This window comes from Bos grunniens, chromosome X, assembly GCF_055505025.1.
Source record: "Bos grunniens cultivar Pamir isolate PY7600 chromosome X, Bosgru_T2T1.0, whole genome shotgun sequence".
Lineage (NCBI taxonomy): Eukaryota > Metazoa > Chordata > Mammalia > Artiodactyla > Bovidae > Bos > Bos grunniens.
The window spans coordinates 90,570,103-90,588,666 of record NC_141194.1 but is presented as its reverse complement, the minus strand read 5'-3'; the positions used below and the strand labels follow the sequence as shown (position 1 = coordinate 90,588,666).

Genomic DNA, 18,564 nt, shown 5'->3' with positions numbered 1-18,564 from the left:
AATGAAATGCAGCACACTCTTCCTCTCATACCAATCACTTATAAATAGTAACTGTGGGCAGAAGTTTTGAGTCAATGATTACTGTTCACTGGTAAAATGATGATAGTGGTCACTACATAAAACAAAATACCTAGATCTGTACTATCCAACAGAACTGTGATGATGGAAATGTTCTATATCCTGTATTTTCCAATGCAGTAGTCTCTCACCATATATGGCTACAGCACTCTTGAAGTGGTGCTAATGGGACCAAGAAGCTAAATTTTAATTTTCATTCACTTAAATAGCTACGTGTGGTTATGGGTTACCATAATAAACAGTACATACAGTTTTAGAGTACTTAAGAAACACATACACACAGATAAACACACACATTTCACTTAATATCTGACTCACATTTATTAAAAATTGAAATTACAGAAAAGCATGAATAATATTGGCTTTATTAAACAAGCTTAATTAACTTACCTTTGACTAACAAATCAAAGCATTTAATATCACAAAAGGAATTTTGAGCACGAGGTCAATTCCAACCTTTTAAGTTAAAAACAAATGAAAAGCAGCCAAGACATTTTCCAAAGGAGAGAGCAACCACAGATCTCCCTCTAGTGGCAAGAGATAAAGTTGCTGCTGAAAAGCTGAACTGCTTCTGTACCAATACATAAAACTGCTCACAGACATTACTTTTATATAACTTAAGAAAACTCTAGAAGGAAAATAGATCTGGTTTTTGTAAACAACGTTAGACCTAATTTTCACTTACTATGAATTCTAATGTCTCTAGAAATCTGATCTTTCCAGGAGAAAAGAGATTTGCCAGTGACATCTGGGGAATTGGGACTTACACAAAACAAAAGCTACGCAGCCTTAACCAAACTGAGCAAAAGAAAAGAGAGAAATTTTTCTGATGATAAATGTTCTAGGATGGGACATGAAAAGGAGTAGATTCAGAAGTATAAAGTAGTAAGCAGCAGTGGGTTTGTAAAAATCCATGGTACATCAAAAGAGACAATTTAAAATATTACAATTTTTTATAACTAAAACACTTTTCATTCTTATAATCAGTTTTAAAAGACAGCTCTGCCACATTACCATTTTAATTACAACCATACATACTATATAGATTTAACTACTGAATGACTACTTTCAAGTACAAGAGGAAACTCAAAATAGAAGTGACTTGTGTTACAGCTATTGTTTTTCCCTCACAGCTTCAGGAAAAACAGCTTTTATATACACTGAAGTAAGTACAGAATGTACAGAAGACAGATATATATACAAAAGTGCATTAATACAGTAATACATTTAGCAGAAATACAGGAAAAAAATCCTGGTTAACAATCTGATACATTACAGTATTTAAGACTACTTGAAGATTCTCCAAACCAGTCAATGTCCTACTTGCTTTGGTTATGATATTGATGCTACATAACTAACCTTTGAAACTAAAACAAAAAAATTGAAATTTTCAACCATCTGTGAAATGTTTTACATATACTTGTGTTTATTCTTAATAGCTTTTGAAAACAATTTTATAAAACTCCCAACACAAAGATTTAGAATGGACAATACATATATCTAAATTAGAGTATTCAAAGAGGAAATTAAATCGATTCACTACAGGAACAGACATGGTCTGCTCCATTCCTAAAAGCCTCAGCTTGGTAACCTAACCTCAAAGTCTCAACTTAAATCCAATTGGTCAGCTACTATTAAAGAGCAAGCAGCTCCACAAAACAAGCCATGGCTTCAGGCCACTGTTCCTTAGAACAATTCACAATAGGTAAGTGTTAATTTGTCATTTATACATATTAATTCTACAACTACCTTTATATAGTCAAAATGCATAATTAGACTACTCTCTGCATATGTATAATTAGACTACTCTCCTCTTTTCTACCCCATCCCTCACAAAAAAAGAACACAGATTTCCACAGGTCCCATTGACCACAAAGATGTAACAAAGAAATCCAACAATACTTATTGAAATCAGAGAAGACCAAATCAGTTTTTCCAAGTTCAGTACGGATATCAAATTTAAAAAATTAATTTACCATTATATGATCTAGGTTAAAACATTAATAACCTTAATTTAAAATACAATTGTGAAGGGGGGCTGAAAACAAGTAATTTTCATATTAGAAAAATTATGTAAATAAAATTTTAGTGAGTCAACTCGGCTATACCATGCAACTTCCTATTTTTTGTCTTAAAATATTTTATTGAAGTATAGTAGATTTTTTACTCTTATTAATAATAGCCAGTTACTTAGAATTTGTAGAGTTCTTTCTAAGCCTTATGGAAATAAGAATTAAGGATTAAGAAATAAGAATTAAGCATTTCTAAGGAGCTATGTTCCAGATACTACACTGATAAGGATGCCTAGGTCTAAATCTCTCTCAGATACATCCCACCACTTAGCATAATTTAATTGTAAAGATAAAACTTATCTTACTTTGTCAGACTTAAAATGAATCCAAAGTTATCACAGTACATGTGTATACAAATATTTATTTTCTACCTAATAGTCCTTTTAAGGATTAAACTTACCTCTAAGTTTAGACATATTGAATGTCAGTGTGCGCAACATCAATACTATCATTTGACTGTAACTGGAAATTTTCCTATCAACCATCTCAAACTATAAACTGATTTTAAGTAACCCCTTCCCAGTTTGAAGCAAACATTTTTCCTTGTAAACACAAGCGTTAAGAAGTTAAAAGGAAGAGGAATGTTATGCTATTACATAAATGAATACAAGAATCACTAAAGTTAACAAACAAATCAAATTGCTATATAATCTCTGCTTTTGAAGTACTTTTGCCTTGAAAATTATCTTTCCAGAGTTAACTCAATTTAAAAAATATTCTTGGGAATTCCCTGGAAGCCCAGTGGTTGTAACTCCATGCTTTCACTGCCGAGGGCCTAGTTTCAATCCCTGGTCAGGGAACTAAGATCCTGCAAACTGCACAGTGAGGCCAAAAAATAAAATAAGTAAAATAAAAAAATATTCTGCTTTATGAGTTTTATCAGGGGAAAAAAATAACAAATACATTAAACTATACTTTGCTGCTACTGCTGCTAAGTCGCTTCAGTCATGTCCGACTCTGTGCGACCCCAGAGACGGCAGCCCACCCGTCCCTGTGATTCTCCAGGCAAGAACACTGGAGTGGGTTGCCATTTCCTTCTCCAATGCATGAAAGTGAAAAGTGAAAGTGAAGTCGCTCAGTCGTGTGCGACTCTTAGCGACCCCATGGACTACAGCCCACCAGGCTGCTCTGTCCATGGGATTTTCCAGGCAAGAGTACTGGAGTGGGGTGCCATTGCCTTCTCCAAAACTATACTTTAGATGACTTCAATGTTCTATGACCTAGCTGGGCCAAAAATCAAGTTATATAAGTGAAATTTAAGATCTGAAAGTTTTCGTTATGTACTCTATTATCATTGATTAGTTCGATATAATGCCTTTGCTTACTGATATCCAAGAGCATGGGCATTTTATAAAATTAATTACAACATTTAGATTATTTTTGAATTTGGAAAAGCCTAATGTTGACGAAAAGTATAGAGTTCACCTTTAAGGCACAGGAAGCTATAAACAAAAGACTCTACACTAGAGAATCCTGGGAACAAGACTTTTCTATTTGTCATGAACTAACATTTTTGGCTTAAATATGAAGACATTTGATAAATTTCACAATTTTTAAAGCTCATCAGAATCTGAATACCTTTATATAGTAGTTCTTAAAAGTTTTCCTTTATGAGGGGTTTTAGCACTTCTAAGAGCTAAATAAAATGAGATGTCTATCCAATCCACAGAGTCATCAAATTTCAAATCAGTTTCTGGCATTAATTCAGCAATATCTAGTTAACCCAAAGGACTGACAAAATGGACAAAACAGCCACCACTTAACTAAAAATGAGACAAGTCTCAAAAAATAAAGTTATTTTACTCTAAGTTCTTCTTGGGACAGTATAAAGTATAAAGTCCTTTGTACTTCACTACACATTATACTACATTGCCTCACTTAAACTCAGTTGCAAAAATATAGGAAAAAACGCATCATTTTGTTTAAACTCAAGGTTTGCACTTTTAAAACCTGTGGTAGGGACTGACAGACTTCTACAAGGTCTCTTTTCCCCAGTTTTGTTGAAATATAATTGACATACACACAAGATCCCTAATAAAATGTTCTGGATAAATGTGATGTGACTTCATTATGCCCTTAATTAAGAAGTCTTATTTTTTAATCATGCCCTCATGTAACAAGGCTTATTTTTAAAGGGAAAGACTTATTTGCTCTAATGTCAATTCTCTACAGTTGAGAACTGACAATGGAGCAAATAAGTCTTACATTTTTATTAATTGGTTAGTCGAGGTTTACACTTTTAAAGAAAAAAATTGAGTTGGATTTGTTTTAAATTGCACTTAGAAAGAGATCAGACTAAATTTATTATTTATTCTAAGAAAGAAATAATTCAAACCTGAATTATCTACATGAGGCATTAAAACCAAAAAAAAGTATAGCACATTAACAAAGACAAGAATTTTTTTGTCTTTTTCTGTTGTTTTATTTGGGCGGGGGGGGGGCGTAGGTAGAGAAAGACTTTGTAATCTCCCTCTTTAATCATAAGCAAACACAAATTGCTTAAATTTTTTTCCTGTTCTTTATTTCAATCTCTTCCAAGCCACCTTACTGAGCTATCTCTAATTTATGATACCATAAAGACTGTGCATCCAGATTTGCACACCACTTCATGGTGTACTTTACTATAAACACTCAAACCTTTATAAACTTTAAAAATTGGCTTTGTGGCACTTTGGTAAACTTGTTTAACAGTGACTTAAGGTAAATCTATGGTAATAAGACTGCGATTATTGGGAGAGTAGAGGAATTGGTCTTATTAGGATCTTCTTTTACTGGTCACTGTCAAGTAAATTGTTTCCAAGTATTTAACAGATACATGCTGCTCTATGGTCTCCAAAAGGGGCCTGTTTTCCTTGAAGAGTAACTAAAGAGAACAGGCAGTCATTCCCTGGAATTTTGCTTTTGCTAAGAGCAGGTAGAGAATTCAGCTGTATTTGCTCTTCTATTTACTCTTTCTGTATTTAGAAGGGAAAACACAACAAGGTGGACCCTTTCAATCTTCCTCAAGAGTATTCTGGGATTTATCCCCAAGCTCTCTTTGGGCCCTCTAAGCTAGTCAGAAGCACTAAAGAGGGGGTAAGGGGAACGTTAGAGGGAATACTCCAACTGACAACCATATACACATATATACTGTTATTTCAGTAAAATTTTAAAGTATGAATTTAGTAGTCTTCAAAATGTTACAACCATACCACAGACCTCAGTAAAGCTGCAATATATCAATTTTTCCTTTAGTTTCAATTCTTTAACTTTTGAGGAACCAAAATAAAGTAAAAATTTCAAAACATATGATTGTAAGCAAAGGTTATGCTGAGAATTAGGAATTCACAGCTGAGAATTAAGGATCTATGTTGTTAATCTTTTTAATGGATTACTTGATATGATACAGTGTAAAAAAGGTAGGAATCTATCAACCTCTGACTCTAGAGTTTAAAAAAATATTGACAACTCATCCTACAAAATCATGATTACCTCCCAAGTTTCCACAATAAAAAGAAAATTATGAAAGTCAGAAAGCAGCTTGATTGTCAGTAGTATCAGTTTCCATTTTCTTTAACCCGTGTGAATGTTTAAAGATGTGTGGGAAAATAAAAGGAATCACACTACTTATAATGTTCATGATAACAAACTCTTCATGAAAACATTTAGAGACTCTATGATTTCACATTTAAAATTAGAGTACTATTAGTAGCCAAGAAGCAAAGGTTTTTAAATATCTCACTGCTCAGTGTATTTCTAGCGATTTATAGAGTTTAGCAGAACTGTAAGGGTTTCTTGAGTTAATTTTGAACATTAACTTATTCACATGCCATAAAGCTGTTACACCAAATATTTAAAAATTAGAGCTGTGCTGAAAATAAAAAAACCTACAAAAAGAACTTGACAGAGATGTTTCTTGCCTTTAAGACAGTTTCACAGCCTAAAATTTCAAAAAGCAGTGAAAAGTAGAATTGGTTGTTTTGCTTGCTGGATTTTTCCATTTGAATATTAATCAATGTAGCATTAAGTCTAAAATTCAGCTACTAGTAACATTATTTTCTCAGTAGTCATCACTTGCAGAAAGGATTCTGAACATACACAAAGTGAAAAAAACAAACCTAAGATGTTAGGGCCTATTTTTTACACATTTGAGTTAAAATGAATGAAAACAAATAAACCTAATGAAGGCACTATTGTAAACAGCAATCCACATTCTATCCCTACAACCTCAAAAAAAAGACGTCCACTAGGAATTGAGAATTATGCTATGGCCCTTCAGAAAAACCAAGAAATCATAACATTAAGAAGAAACTGAATTATGATCTCTACACATTCTATACTGACATAATAAATTATCTGTCAGCAGTACCTTGAAATCTCCTAAACTGTTAAAGTACTAATCTGAAAAAGCCCACTTAACCACTCTGAAGTTTAAATAGTCAAAACATTTACTAAATCAGTGGTTCTTAAAACTAGAGTGTGTGGCAGAATAACCTGGTACCTGTTGAAACACAATGCTATGCCCCTCCCCCAGCATTTCTGATTCACTAGGCCTGGGGTGGGACCCAAGAGTATGCATTTCTAATAACTTCTCAGGTGATGCTGAAGCTACTGGTCCGAGGACCATCTGCTGAGAACCACAGACCTAAATTATGAACGGTACGTCAGCACAGCCCTAACCAAAAGTTTGGTCAAGATGCATGTAAACAAATAAGGATAGAATAATGCTTAGAAACAATGCTGATAAATTCACCCTTATTACATCAAAACATCTACATCTGCTTCATGGTCTTCCTCAGTCACTTTCAAGGACAGCACTTCTTCATTAAGGAAGAGCCCACTGAGCCTCTCCTTCCGAGCCTGCCTCTGCTCTTTCAGCTGCCTCTTGCGTAAGGCCTTCTGTTGTAACTTCCGCTGTTTGGATCGCTTCTGTCAAAATAAAAAATTCTAAATCAGTGAGGTTCAGTTCTGGCATACCCACCCCAAAGTATGGATCAAATTCGATATTTTCTGAATAGAGATGTTCAAATTCCTCTGCAGTACAATCTTGGTTCTAGTAAGTGAGCCATTAGCTTAGACATGAAAACAATTTTTCAAGATTCTATATTTATGGTATTTGACTAGGAAATCTGATTAGGAAGGTTTGAAACTTGATCATTTGACTAGTTGTGGATAACCAATCATTTCTAAGGCTTTTTTATATCAAATTAAGGTACACTAGTGTCAGTGCAGAGGAAACATGCAGTGAACAATAATGAAAACAAATGTAGAGAACACTGTCAAAATCTCTAATGCTTATTCTTTGAAGGTGCCTTTCATCCAAAAGCATTAGCAATTTTACAATGGCTGGGAAAGAACCATGTCTTTTTCATATTAAGCAAATGCCATCTTTTAAGCCCATTAGAAACCCAGTGGGTACTCTATTTCTTGCCACTGGTGAACTGATGCCAAAAAAGAATGACCACATACACAGAGGAAACCCTTGGCAACCAACAAAGCTGGCTATGTTTCTGCTACTTTGGTTAAGAACCAAGTAAAGAATCACTTTCCAGGAAAAGTCACCACTGGGTTCCCAAGAGTTATAGAGATACCCTTATCATCTGTAAGTTAGCTCCACACTGTCACCACTGCAAGGAACCGAACTTTCCCACTAAGCATAACAGAACTATGCTATATACATTTAAACTTTCTATTTTTTATGCGTCCAAAAATACTATACAGAGTTTTTTCAACTGTGAAAAGAGTAGTCAGAAATTAGAGAAAGCATTATTACATTTAAAAAAGAGCTACAAAGAAACATTCATGGTTAAAACTTTAAGAAAACATTTAACACACACACACATACAAGACATATAGGACATTTTAGGAGCTAATAGACAGCAACATCAGCAACCTAGTGAGATCTGCTTAATAGTAAGTTGCAGTCAGTATTGCAATCTTGAGACTCACTCATTATTTCCATCAATTTATCTTACTTAAAACAGACACAAAAATCAGATAAAATTGAAGGTAATATGGCTGTGGGTCAAAACAGCATTTCAAAGCACTCAATGCAGAGGGCTTTGTTCAACAGCAGAGAATCCTGCTTGCTCAATTAAAATAAAAACCCACAGGCATCTATAGAGCAGGATAATTTTAACTCTTCAAGAACTGTATATGAAGGAATACTAATGTTAATATTGAAAGGTAAAGTTTTGTATTGATTAGACGTTTTACTTTTGAATCCCGAATCCGCTCTGCTGCACTTGCAGACAAGTTGCTGTCACTGTGTGCTCGACTCATGTTGGCACTGGAGTTTGAAGCAGAGTTTCCAACACTGGACCCACTGCTGCTTGCAGAACTGACCATGCTGGCACTGCTGCTGCTGGCACTGGCACTGGCACCGCTCACTCCACTGGTGCTTGCACAACTAAAGTTGCTTCTCTTCCAGGCCTCTCTTGTGGGCCGTAGGCGAGGGCTATGCTCCTTGATATAGTTTCTGACCTTGGAACAGACAGACAAAAACTGGTTAGTATTGTACCTTGACGTTCTGCCCTCAAAATAATGGAGAAAAGAAGAATATTGTACTTAAAGATTGTCAAAAGTGCTACAGGTGCATATAGGTTGACCAGAAAGACAAAAGAAATCTCTAAATGTAGAAACAAGTACCAGAAAAATTCTGGTGTTCAAAATTCTAGAATAAATGTTATGAAGCTAGATCTTTTTAAGTATATAAAATATAATCAGTAAATGATAAGCTACTAGCTTCCAGAATTTAGGAGTGTAAGAAAATAACACTAGAAACAGAAACTAACAATAAAATAGATAAGAGTAGGCATTTTTTAAAAGGTTGCCACTTAAGTATGCTGCTAATTATATTAGAGTGTTTCCTAGATCTTAGGTAGGGGCCCATAATACTTGTCTTCAAATGCAAGGCATCAATTTACCATACTAGTGAAAAATGGGCTGGAATGTAAAAAATTATATAGTTTGTCTGTTGAGAGAAACACTGAAATGAGAGAAATTTTTCATAAATGATGACAAATACAAAAAATTAAAATGTTCACTCAAGTATAGCTCTCAATAATATTTTGATTCTGTCCACTGGTCTTTTGTAAGATGAGTTATTAGAATAAATCTATACCTTAGCATAACAACTCCTTAAATTGTGAAGTCAAATTTCAAATCCTATATAACTAGAAAGTAGGTTCTATATCCAAATGATCCCAGAAAGGTATGGCCACATGAGATATACATAAAATCTCTTAAAACCACATGTTCTAATATTACATTTCACAGCAGTGATTTTGACCTTAATTATCTATATATTTATATATGACTATTCAAGTATAAAAAGCAGAGACATGCCAACAAAGGTCCACCTCATCAAAGCTATGGTTTTGCCAGTAGTCATGTACGGATATGAGAGTTGGACTATAAATCAAGCTGAGCACTGAAGAACTGATGCTTTTGAACTGTGGTGTTGGAGAAGACTCTTGAGAGTCCCTTGGACTGCAAGGAGATCAAACCAGTCCATCCTAAAGGAAATCAGTCCTGAATATTCATTGGAAGGACTGATGCTGAATCTCTAATACTTTGGCCACCTGATGCGAAGAACTGACTCATTGGAAAAGACCCTGATGCTGGGCAAGATTGAAGGCAGGAGGAGAAGGGGACAACAGAGGATGAGATAGTTGGTTGGCATCACCGACTCAATGGACATGAGTTTGAGTAAACTCCGGGAGTTGGCAGTGGACAGGGAGGCCTGGTGTGCTGCAGGCCATGGGGTCGCAAAGAGTTGGACACAGCTGAGCTACTGAACTGAACTGCTTCAAGTATACATGTTATAAAACAATGGTATTTTTAATAGCTGTAGAATCTGTATTTTCTTTACATACCTGCTTCAGTTTTTCATCTGTGAGACAGTTAAGTTCAATAATAAACTCACTGTCGGTAGGGGAGATTTGAGCAGAAGGATCAATTATTTTAATAATATCAAGTTGTTCCCGAAGACCCATCTCAGTACTGACTTTACGACTCAGATACTCAATATATTCCACCTATATGATGAAAAATTATAATAAATAATATCAATGCCAAAACCTCTGATCTTTTAGTGTGCAACTTATAATATGTTTAAGTATCAGAAACACTTATATTTTTCCCTGCAAAACAATTAGAGCTCAAATTCATATTTACTAAGCAATCCACATTAATCCAGTAGCTTTAAATTAGACAATAAATGAAACTTCACATATTCTCCACATATACGCTTTTTGTGTGTGTGTGTGTGTGTTTTGGAACTTTTTATTTTTTATTTTATTTTTTTTTAATTTTTTTTTAAATTTTATTTTATTTTTAAACTTTACATAATTGTATTAGTTTTGCCAAATATCAAAATGAATCCATCACAGGTATACATGTGCTCCCCATCCTGAACCCTCCTCCCTCCTCCCTCCCCATACCATCCCTCTGGGTCGTCCCAGTGCACTAGCCCCAAGCATATACGCTTTTAATTAAGAATGTCAAGATCTCTACCTGCTCATCGTTTGTCATTGCACTCCAAGGAAGTTCATCTAAATTCCGGTGCTTGTTTTTCTTTTTAGGAAGCAGGCAAGGTGAACTTGGAATACTGGGTATGACATCAGAAAGTACATCACTCCCGCTGGCAATGTCACTGCCAGGTAACTTTATAAAAATAAGGAGAAGGTAGGGAAAGAAAAATTAAAAGCAAGAGTTTAAATGCCATGTTTCATATTGACTAAAAATTACTTTAATAAAAGACTAATGACAAATACTGAATCAGAAGACATTAACTCTGATCCACTCTTATTTTAGACAAAGCAGCAACATCATACTCTTTTTATATGCAGTCATTCAATGAGCAGTATTTTCCAAAAGCTTAAAATCACAATCGAAGCTTATTAAAATGCTAACTTAAGAATCGCTCATCATTAAGGTTTTAAATTCATGTGAATGCAGGTTAGGGCCCACACTGCATAATGAATAAGAAGCATTAGTCTCTATCTCAAGAAACCTGAGTGATCTGCCACTATCTGGCTCTTTGCCAGACACTGTGGGAGATATAATTCCAAAACAAAGACAAATAAATCATGTCCCTTGTCCTCATGACTGTATTAATAACCTCAAGACAATTAAAATAATTTAAAATACGTTGTGAATACGTATCCATGGCACTGTAACAGGTACACGGAATCCAAAGGAGTCTAAGTCATGGTCCTTACACAAGAACTTTATATTCTACTTGGAAAGATAACACAGTAGCACAAACATATAATTATACAACATAACGAACAACAAATGCATGTTTAAGATGACAAGTCATCAATGGAAATACCTAGCAACAAACTGAAGCTACAAGACTAAAGCTTAGAGAACTACTAGGGGACAGGCACCGGGGAGTCAATTGCATAGAAGAGATGTATGAAGCCACAAAAAGGGGGTGGATCACTCTGCAAGGTGATCATGTTTACAATGAAGTTATCTAAATTAGCTATTCCCCCTTAAAAACATTTTTACTTTGATAGTCATTGATGAATCCAAGTACATAAGTGACATCCAACAATCTATGACTTCCTTCAAAATCTCATTAACTAACACTGCTTGAATTATTCACCCTTAGCCCAAATGTCAGTGTAATAGTCAGTATTAAGAACATTGCTGAATGCATGCACAAAGGCCATCTTTTCCCGTTTTTAACATCAATAAAACATTTTGCTATTTCCCCTTTGAAAAACTTCAAATCACAACATTACTATGTTAAAGATCCTCCTGGGGTTCCTAAAACAAAATGAGGTACTCCTTATCAGATGAAAGGCCTCCCCTACTTCAAACTACTTTGATAAACTAGGTAGAAAAAGCAACTTCTAAAATATCTATACTCTCAAAACATAAGAAAAAATTTCATCTAAATCTTTAGCAAATATCTGTTAAGTGCCAGACTACATGCTAAGCATTTTAATTTGTCCCTTTAATTCTGTTTACATGGTTGTTGGGGGGTGGGTGGTAAAAAACAGGCAATTAATGGTCCTTTGGCCATTTTTTTTTCTGGGGAGAAGTAAAAGATCCCAGAGTTCAAATCCCAGCCCCACTGCTTACTAGCTGTGTGATCTTGTAGACGTTAGTTCCCTTCTTTGAGCCTCAGAGTCTTCAGTAAGTTGTGGTTACTATCATCCATCTCAAAGGACTGTTGAGAGATTATATGAGGTAACATGCCTGGCACATAGGTGATACTCAATAAATTGAAGTGTGTCCTTTTTTCTGTACCTTGCCATGGTTTTAAAAAGAAAGGAACATAAACTCTGAGAATATTTCATGTTGCTTAAGTGGCTGGGTTAAGTTTCACATGTTAGTCTCTAATAATGACAGCCTGGGGTAAAGGAAGAGGCATTCACATAAAGAGAATAATAAAACCATAGGTAGAAGAGAAAACAAAAACCAACACAGGATGAGATTAAGAAGACCTATATAATTAAAACAAAATCAGTGCTAGGGATTTAAAAGCTTTACAAATGAACCAGAGCTGTTATATGATATAAAGAAGTAGGCCAGTAACATTTCTAAATAGAAGAAGTAATAATGAAATTGGTCTGGAAAGAAGATGAGTTAAAAAGCAGTATGGGGGCTTCCCTGGTGGTTCAGTGGTTAATACTCCTGCCAATGCAGGGGACATGGGTTCAGTTCCTGGTCTGGGAAGATCCCACATGCCTTGGAGCAACTAAGGCTGTGTGCCACAACCACTGAGCCTGTGCTCTAGAGCCTAAGAACCACAACTACTGAAGCCCTCGCACTGTAGAGCCTGTGCTCTGCAAGAAGAGAAGCCAATGCAATGAGAAACCTGCACACCTCAACGAAGAGTTGCTCCTGCTCGCTGCAACTAGAGAAAGCCCGCACCCAGCAATGAAGACCTAGTGCAGCCAAAAATAAATAAGTAAATAAATATTTTAATAAAATACAGTATGGGAACAAAATAGAGGAAAGACTGGAATTAGGAAGCTCTTTTTGTGATTTGGACCTGGACTAAGATAAGCAAAAACAGAAAGAAAAATGGGAACAGATAGGGAAATTTTCAAATGAAATACAATTTACAAGATTATTTGATAACTGAATAGATAAGGATAATAATCAACTGGGGCTACCCAGGTGATGCAGCAGTAAAGAATCCACTTGCCAATGCAAGGGATTCAGGTTCGATCCCTGGGTCAGGAAGATCCCTTAGAGTAGAAAATGGCAACCCACTCCAGTATTCTTGCCTGGAAAATTCCACAGACAGAGAAGCCTCGTGGGCCATAGTCCATGCGGTTGCAGAGAGTCAAACAGGACTAAGCACACGGCACACAATAGTCAAATATCCGTGAGACCAGAAGAAAATTGGCAACATTTCACAGTCATACAACCCATCCAGGTTAACACACAACCCTTAAAGATCTCATTTTTTTATGGCAAGAGACCTGAAGTAATGTTATATAGATCTAGTCCAACACCTCATTTTATAAGTAAGGGAAAAATGATATCCAGGGAGGGTCATACGGTTAGTGGCAGCATCCAAATCAGGACACAAGTCCAGAACTTTCAACTATATCAGACTGTCCTGCCTTGCAGGTAGTTTGGAATGAGAGAAGAAGGCAATTTGGGGTATGGTGAGTTTGCAGTGATCATGAGAAAACCAAGTACAAATGTTCTTTGAAATTACCATTATCATTTTTCAATACAATATAAGACATGTCACAAAGCAGTCTTTTTTTCCCTCCATGAAAACACAGTAATTGGAAGTTGCATTACTGATTAAGGATTCAGCACCAGATAATGGGTTAGCATTAAATAATAAGGTCATTCAAGTGGAGATGTCAAGTAGCCAATTGGAGACATGGGATTACAGCTGCAGATGTACAGAAGAATTTACTGTACGGATTCCTGTGTATTTATTAGAGCAGCAATTTTCTATTTTATAACTGAATATATTTCAGAGTCAAAATGGTTAATAACTCTCATATTTTTCATAGACAACAATATTTTGTATATTTATATTAGAATCAGTAATTGTGACAAGGAGAATTAAATCAAACTTCTGCCATATTTTCTGTAGCATGTAGCAAAATTTTATGAGTAAGCTCATTTCTGTAACAGCTGATGTGCAATTTCAAATTGCACCTCTAGGTTTCAAGCATGACAGCTGTATTACTCACTTTCTAAATTTTCTATGCTTTCCTGCTCAACAATAAAATAATTTCTCAAGCTTTAAGACTAGTCAAATATATCTTTAACAATAAAAGGACTGCAAGCAAAGAAAACTAAGTGCAAGGCAAAATGCTTTGATGCAACTTCAAATGCTAAGATGCTTTTCATTCTAAGGTTAAAATCCTGCCTTATCAGGTAGTTAGCATTTCTCTTCCGAGAGAATCTATGAATCATTTATATTTATTTTAGTAGTAACTGAAACATCTGTTTAGAAGAAAGATTTAAACATATGTAGATTTTAATCACAACAGAGGTAATATGAATTTTTTAACTACAGTCAATGATTTTTAGTCTATATTAATCCTAACACATAATTTGTAATTATCTTCTAGGTAATTTACTATTCATCACTATGAGATCTCACAAAGACAAGAGAGCTTTATAAACCTTTCAGCATATTTAAACAGCAAATATCCATGGTAACAGAGTACCTACACTCCAATTTCAGAAGTGGGAAAACACATTACTAAGGCAGGCCTTAGTTTGTTTCAATGTTGTAGTCAGTCATGCGCATTAATGGTGAGTGGTTGGGGATAGTTTTCCACTCCACTCATAAAATGAATGAAGAAGTCAGCAATTAAGATTTTAAAACACCTGCCATTTTGCAACATTATGGATGATAAGAACTCTAAATAAGTCACATGAAATAAGCAAAAATAATATATTTCTCAGAATTATCAGAACTCCATCTGCTTACACTTTATTAAAAATCCTTGTAGTCAGATATTAAATACAAAGTGTGCACTTCAAAAAAACAAGACAGTGGGAAGTAGAGGAACAAAGAATGAGAATTTGTGATTAGCAGAGGCAAAGTATTATATATAGGATAGATAAATAGCAAGGTCCTACTGTACAGCACAGGGAACTATATTCAATATCCTGTGATAAACCATAATGGAAAAGAATATATACATATCTGGGAGTGTGTGTGTGTATAACAGAGTCACTTTGCTGTAGAGAAGAAGTTAATACAATATTGTAATCAACTATACTTCAATAAAATTTTTTTAAATGAGGCACTGAAGAATACAAAAGGTATAATATATAAACAAAAATGCACACCACTTTATTATTTATAATAGAAAAAAACTGAAACAGATATGAATAGAGGAATGGTTTCATAAGTTCTGGAATATCTAGTACCAGGAATATTATGTAGTCATCAAATGAATAATTTAAATATCACAAAAAAGTTTATACGTTAAATGAAAATTTTTTATTACAGCATCTTATCCAGAAGAAAAGCGAACACTGCCCAATTCACTGTGTGAGGCAAAGTGATACAAAGGCATCACAAGAAAGGAAAATTACAGACCAATATCTCTTATGACTACCGATGCAAAAATCTTCAACAAAATAATAGCAAATCCAATCCAGCAGCAATTTAAAAGGATTATATACCATGAGCAATTACGATTAATCCCAGGAATGCAAGGGTGAATCATTATTAGAAATCAATATACTACATCACAGTAACAGAAGAGAAGAAACTGCATGATCATCTCAACAGACATGCAGAAAAAACATGTGACAAAATCTAACACCTTTTCATATTAAAAACATAGAACTAGGAATAAAAGGGAAATGCCTCAATATGACAAAAAAGAACATCTGTGAAAAACCTACAGCTAATATACTCAATAGTGAAGGACAAAGCTTCTCACCTAAGATAAGGAAAAAAACAAGGATGCCTGCTTTTGCCAGGGGTATCTAGATCTTCTCTCTTTCAACATTGTACTAGAGATCTCGTCAGGGCAATTAAGCAAGGAAAAAAGTATCCAGATTGGAAAGGAAAAAACAGAACTATATAGTCATAGATGACATGATCTTAAATACAGAAAACCCTAAAGAATCTATACACAAAATATTATTAAAAATGAGTTCAGCAAAGTTGCAGGATACAAAATCAATATATGAAACACAACTGTATTTCTATACACTAGCAGTGAATAATCCAAAAAATGAAATTAAGAAAACTCCATTTACAACTATATTGAAAGAATAAAATGTTTAGGAATAAACTGAACCAAGGAACAAAAGACCTAATTAAGCATAGAAAACTATTTAAAAAATCACTGAAAGAAATTAAAGAAGGCCTAAATACATTCTGGCCCATGTTTATGGACTGGAATATTTAATAATACTATTAAGATAGCAACATTTCCCAAATTGATCTACAGATTCAATGAAATCTCTATCAAAATTCGAACTTCCCTTTTTGAACAAGTGACAACCTGATCCTAAATTTTGATAAAAAAAGAACAAAGTTGCAGAACTCATACTTTCTGATTTCAAATCAGAAAGCTAGAGTCATCAAAATATAAGGATAAGAATATCTTGCCATAGATAGATATATGAATCAGTGGAATACAATCAAGAGTCCAGAACTAAACCTATATATGTCTATGACCAATTCATTTCCACAAAGGTACCAAGACCATTAGATAAGGAAAAAAATACAGTCTTTTCAACAAGTGGTGCTGGGACAACTGGATTTCTACATTCAAAATAATGAATCTGGAACTCCTACCTTATACCATATACAAAAAGTAACTCAAAAGGATCAAAGACCTAAAATGTAGGAACTAATTAAAGCTATAAAATTCTAAGAAGGAAACAGATGAAAAAATTTGCATGATCTTGGATTAAAGGATGGTTTTAAAAATATGACATGATAAGCACAGAACTCAAGAAAATATAAATTGGAATTCTTTAAAATTTAATTTTTTTGTGTATTAAAGGACACTATATCAAACGAACAGACACAATCAAGTGAAAAAACAACACAAAGAATGGGAAATATTCTTGCAAATCATGTATATAAGGGTCTAGTAGTCATCACGTATAAAGCATTCTTACAATTCAATAATAAAAGACAACACAACTTAAAAATGGGCAAAGGATTTGAAAAGACATTTTCCCAAAGAAGATATACAAATAGTCAGTAAGATAAGAAAAGATGCTCAACATCATTAGTAATTAGGGAAATGAAAATCAAAATCACTATGTGTAAGACATAGTAGGATGGCTGTAATAAAAAAAGACAGACAATATAAAGTGTTGGAAAGGAAGTGGAGAAACTGGAATTTTCATGTATTGCTAGTAGAAATGTAAAATGGTACAGCCACTTTGGGAAACATTTTGGCAGTTTCCCAAAAAAGTGAACATAAAGTTATCACATGGCCCAGCAACTCCCAATGTATTTTCAAGAGAATTAAAAATAAAAATCCATATGAAAACTTATACCTGAATGTTCATATTAGTATTATTCATAAATAGCTCCAAAGTGGAAATAATCCCTCAGTTGATGATGAATTAAACAAAAAGTGATGTATCCATAAAATGGAATATTCAGTCATAGAAAGAAACTGCTATGGACTAGATGCTTGTCACCCCCTAAATCGGTATCTTGAAACCCTAATCCTCAATGTGATATTGAAGATGGGGCTTTGGGAGGTAATTAAGTTTATAAGATGTCATGAGGGTGGAGCCCTTGTGATGGGATTGGTGACCTTATAAGGGAACCAAAAGAGGATATTGCAGAAGACAGCATCTGCAAGCCAAGAAGAGTGTGCTCACCAGAACCTGTCCATGATGGCATTCTGATCTTGGACTTTCAGATTCCAGAACCACGAGTGTTTGTTTTTTAAACCACCCATCAATGATATTTGTTACAGGAGCCTGAGCTGACTTAAGACAGGAATGAAATATACTCTTATGTGCTATAACATGGATGAACTTTGAAAACAGTGAAAGACCACAGACACAAAAGGCCACATATTACATGCTGCTGCTGCTGCTAAGTCATTTCAGTCGTGTCCAACTTTGTGCGACCCCATAGACGGCAGCCCACCAGGCTCCCCCGTCCCTGAGATTCTCCAGGCAAGAACACTGGAGTGGGTTGCCATTTCCTTCTCCAATGCATGAAAGTGAAAAGTGAAAAAGTTGCTCAGTCGTGTCTGATTCCTAGCGACCCCATGGACGGCAGCCCACCAGGCTCCTCCGTCCATGGGATTTTCCATGAGTACATTTATATTAAATGTCCAGACAGGTAAATCCATAGAGAAAGTAGAAGAGTGGTTGCCAGGTGACAGAGGGAAATTAGGACTATTCACTAACAGGTATGGGTTTCTTTTGGAGTGATGTAAATATCCTGGACTTAGACATGGTGGTGGTTGCACAACATTGTGAATATATT

The 18,564-nt window shown here is 34.8% G+C and overlaps 1 protein-coding gene across 2 annotated transcripts in view; it reads right to left on the bottom strand.

The window, feature by feature from the left end:
• Positions 1 to 374: 374 nt before the first annotated feature.
• Positions 375 to 18,564, bottom strand: part of FAM199X (family with sequence similarity 199, X-linked) — a 30,980-nt gene continuing 12,790 nt past the window's right edge. Inside the window, exons 3-6 of one of the 2 annotated variants that reach the window (XM_086386994.1) lie at positions 10,647 to 10,796; positions 10,007 to 10,168; positions 8,346 to 8,612; positions 375 to 7,058 (exon numbers count right to left, since the gene is read on the bottom strand). In XM_086386994.1, coding sequence (XP_086243120.1) covers positions 6,888 to 7,058; positions 8,346 to 8,612; positions 10,007 to 10,168; positions 10,647 to 10,796 — 750 coding nt within the window. In that variant the 3' untranslated portion in view covers positions 375 to 6,887. The remainder of the gene's footprint in view (positions 7,059 to 8,345; positions 8,613 to 10,006; positions 10,169 to 10,646; positions 10,797 to 18,564) is intronic. The other variant, XM_086386996.1, reaches the window with a different exon arrangement.